This window comes from Monopterus albus, unplaced genomic scaffold (genome assembly GCF_001952655.1).
Source record: "Monopterus albus unplaced genomic scaffold, M_albus_1.0 scaffold296.1, whole genome shotgun sequence".
NCBI classification, from domain to species: Eukaryota; Metazoa; Chordata; class Actinopteri; order Synbranchiformes; family Synbranchidae; genus Monopterus; species Monopterus albus.
Genome location: NW_018128176.1, coordinates 101789 through 104038, shown reverse-complemented (window position 1 = coordinate 104038; position 2250 = coordinate 101789). Strand labels below are relative to the sequence as shown.

The following is a 2250-nucleotide window of genomic DNA, read 5'->3' as shown; positions in this document are numbered from 1 at the left end:
TAGAGCCCTTCAGGCTTCCCGCTGCCGACAAGCTTTTTGGAGCTGAAGATTTTATTTTCCAGCAGGATTTGGCACCTGCCCACACAGTCAAAACTACCAGTACCTGGTTTAATAGCCATGGAAAAACTGTACTTGATTGGCCGGCAAACTCGCCTGACTTAAACCCCATTGAAAATCTATGGGGTATTTTCAAGAGGAATATGAGGGAACACAGACCCCGAAATGCAGACGAGCTGAAGGCCAATATCAAAGCAACTTGGGCTACCATAACACCTCAACTGTGTGAAAAGCTGATCGCCTCCATGCCACGCCGCCTGGATGTAGTAATTAGTGCAAAAGGAGGCCCAACAAAGTACTGAGGACATAATACAGTACATTAACACACTTTTCAGAAGGCCAACATGTGTTTAAGATCCTTCTTTTTTTTATTGGTCACATGAAATATTCTAATTTTGTGAAATACTGGATTTGGGGTTTTTTTTTGTCTTTAATCCATAATCATCAAAATTGAAACAAATAAAGGCTTGAAATATTTCACTTTGTGTGTAGTGAACTAATATAACATATAAGTTTCACTTTTTGAAACAAATTATTGAAATAAATGGACTTTTCCTCGATATTCTAATTTTTTGGCACATACCTGTAGTGGCTGGTAACTCAGTAGATGCATCTGGGTTCCTGCAGCCACAGTGCAGTCTGCAACTGAAAATAGCTTGAGTTGGACTTTCCTAATTTGACTGCTTACTCCATATATTCAGGCCACACCCTCCAGAAATGTGCAATGTGCTTTTAAATACTGGTAAAACCCTAGTTGGAACAATTTTATCACAGAGACCTTCTTTTAGCTTCAGTCTCTGACAACTTTACCTGGACCCAGAGCATCCTCCAGATCCAAACCTGTAATACAAAAGCACACAAACTTTAACCACTGACCAAATAATACTCAAGTTATCTAACCTTTGTATTCAAAATGTGTTCACGTGAAGCCATTATAAGGAATTTGTTCACCCAACTACATTTTTAAACTTCAGTACATAAAAGCAAAACTATCTACATTGCTAGACACCATTTCAGGTCTACGGGAAAACGTTAAACCAACCTACCAAAATCTCCAGGACTTGGTTTCTTGGTTTTCTTAGTAGGTGGCACATCTGCAGATCAATTATTTGTTTAGTAAAGAACAAGAAAACATCTATAACAATCACCGTTTGAAATATTCACATCATATCAAAAACTTATCACCAGAGAAACACTGCACAGGGAATGCGAACCAGTTAGTTCTTCTAACTGCATTTCCGCTGGAGGAACCAGGGTCTAAATTTAGCTCCGGGCCATAGTTCAAATATACAAATAATTTTTGCAGGTTATCTGGTACCAATCCCTGGTACCAACATTTCATGTTCTTTGCCCTGGGGTCAGTTTTAGCCTTACATCAACTGATGAGCTAAATTACCCCAGCTGCTATAATTGAGCAATAGGGTTCATCTATGTATCTTAATCGGTTTTCCAACTACAGTGTGTAATCATTGAGAAAAACAATTGATTTGATTTGATTTATTCTTTCAAGCATGTAAAGACAGTTATGTCAACACACATAATTTTACACATATCCAACAAGTGCTAATCCAATATCAATTTGCTTATACCTAGTACATGCTTGAATGGAGTAGGAAGTCAGACTTATCCAGTCCTACCCCATGACATCATCTTACCATCATTGGTTTGCAAGCAGTATCTATACATAGATAATTCTCTTCTACACCACGCAAGTAATATACTAAAAAATTATAACAGAGTGTTAACATTCTTACATAATTACATTCTTAAATAATTATCTTCTACACCACACAATTAATACATTAAAGAATTATTACAGAGTGTTAACATTCATACACCACACCCACAATGTTCCATCTAATTAATCATTAAGCCTGTTCTTGCATATATCTTGATTGACACATACCTTTATATTTATGTTTAAACTCATCAATTCTATTACTATTTTTTATGTCCACACTTAAATTATTCCATAGTTTTACCCCACTTATAGAAATACAAAATCTTTTTTTGGTTGTATGTATCGCATGAATTTTAAAATTTTACTGACCCCTTAAATTGTATCCCCCTTCCCTTTCATTAAATAGTTTTTGAATTCCACCAGGTAATAAATTGTTCCTGGCTTTATACATAAACACTGCAGTCTTATATCCAACTAAATCAAAAAAGTTTAACAATTTAGACTGTATGAAA

The 2250-nt window shown here is 35.8% G+C and overlaps 1 protein-coding gene across 3 annotated transcripts in view; it reads right to left on the bottom strand.

Moving 5' to 3' along the window:
* The window catches only part of cd99 (CD99 molecule), a 59606-nt gene that overhangs the window by 30089 nt on the left and 27267 nt on the right, over nt 1-2250 (bottom strand). For all 3 annotated transcript variants that reach the window (XM_020623289.1, XM_020623290.1, XM_020623287.1), the window contains exons 3-4: nt 1104-1151; nt 868-897 (exon numbers count right to left, since the gene is read on the bottom strand). In XM_020623289.1, coding sequence (XP_020478945.1) covers nt 868-897; nt 1104-1151 — 78 coding nt within the window. The remainder of the gene's footprint in view (nt 1-867; nt 898-1103; nt 1152-2250) is intronic.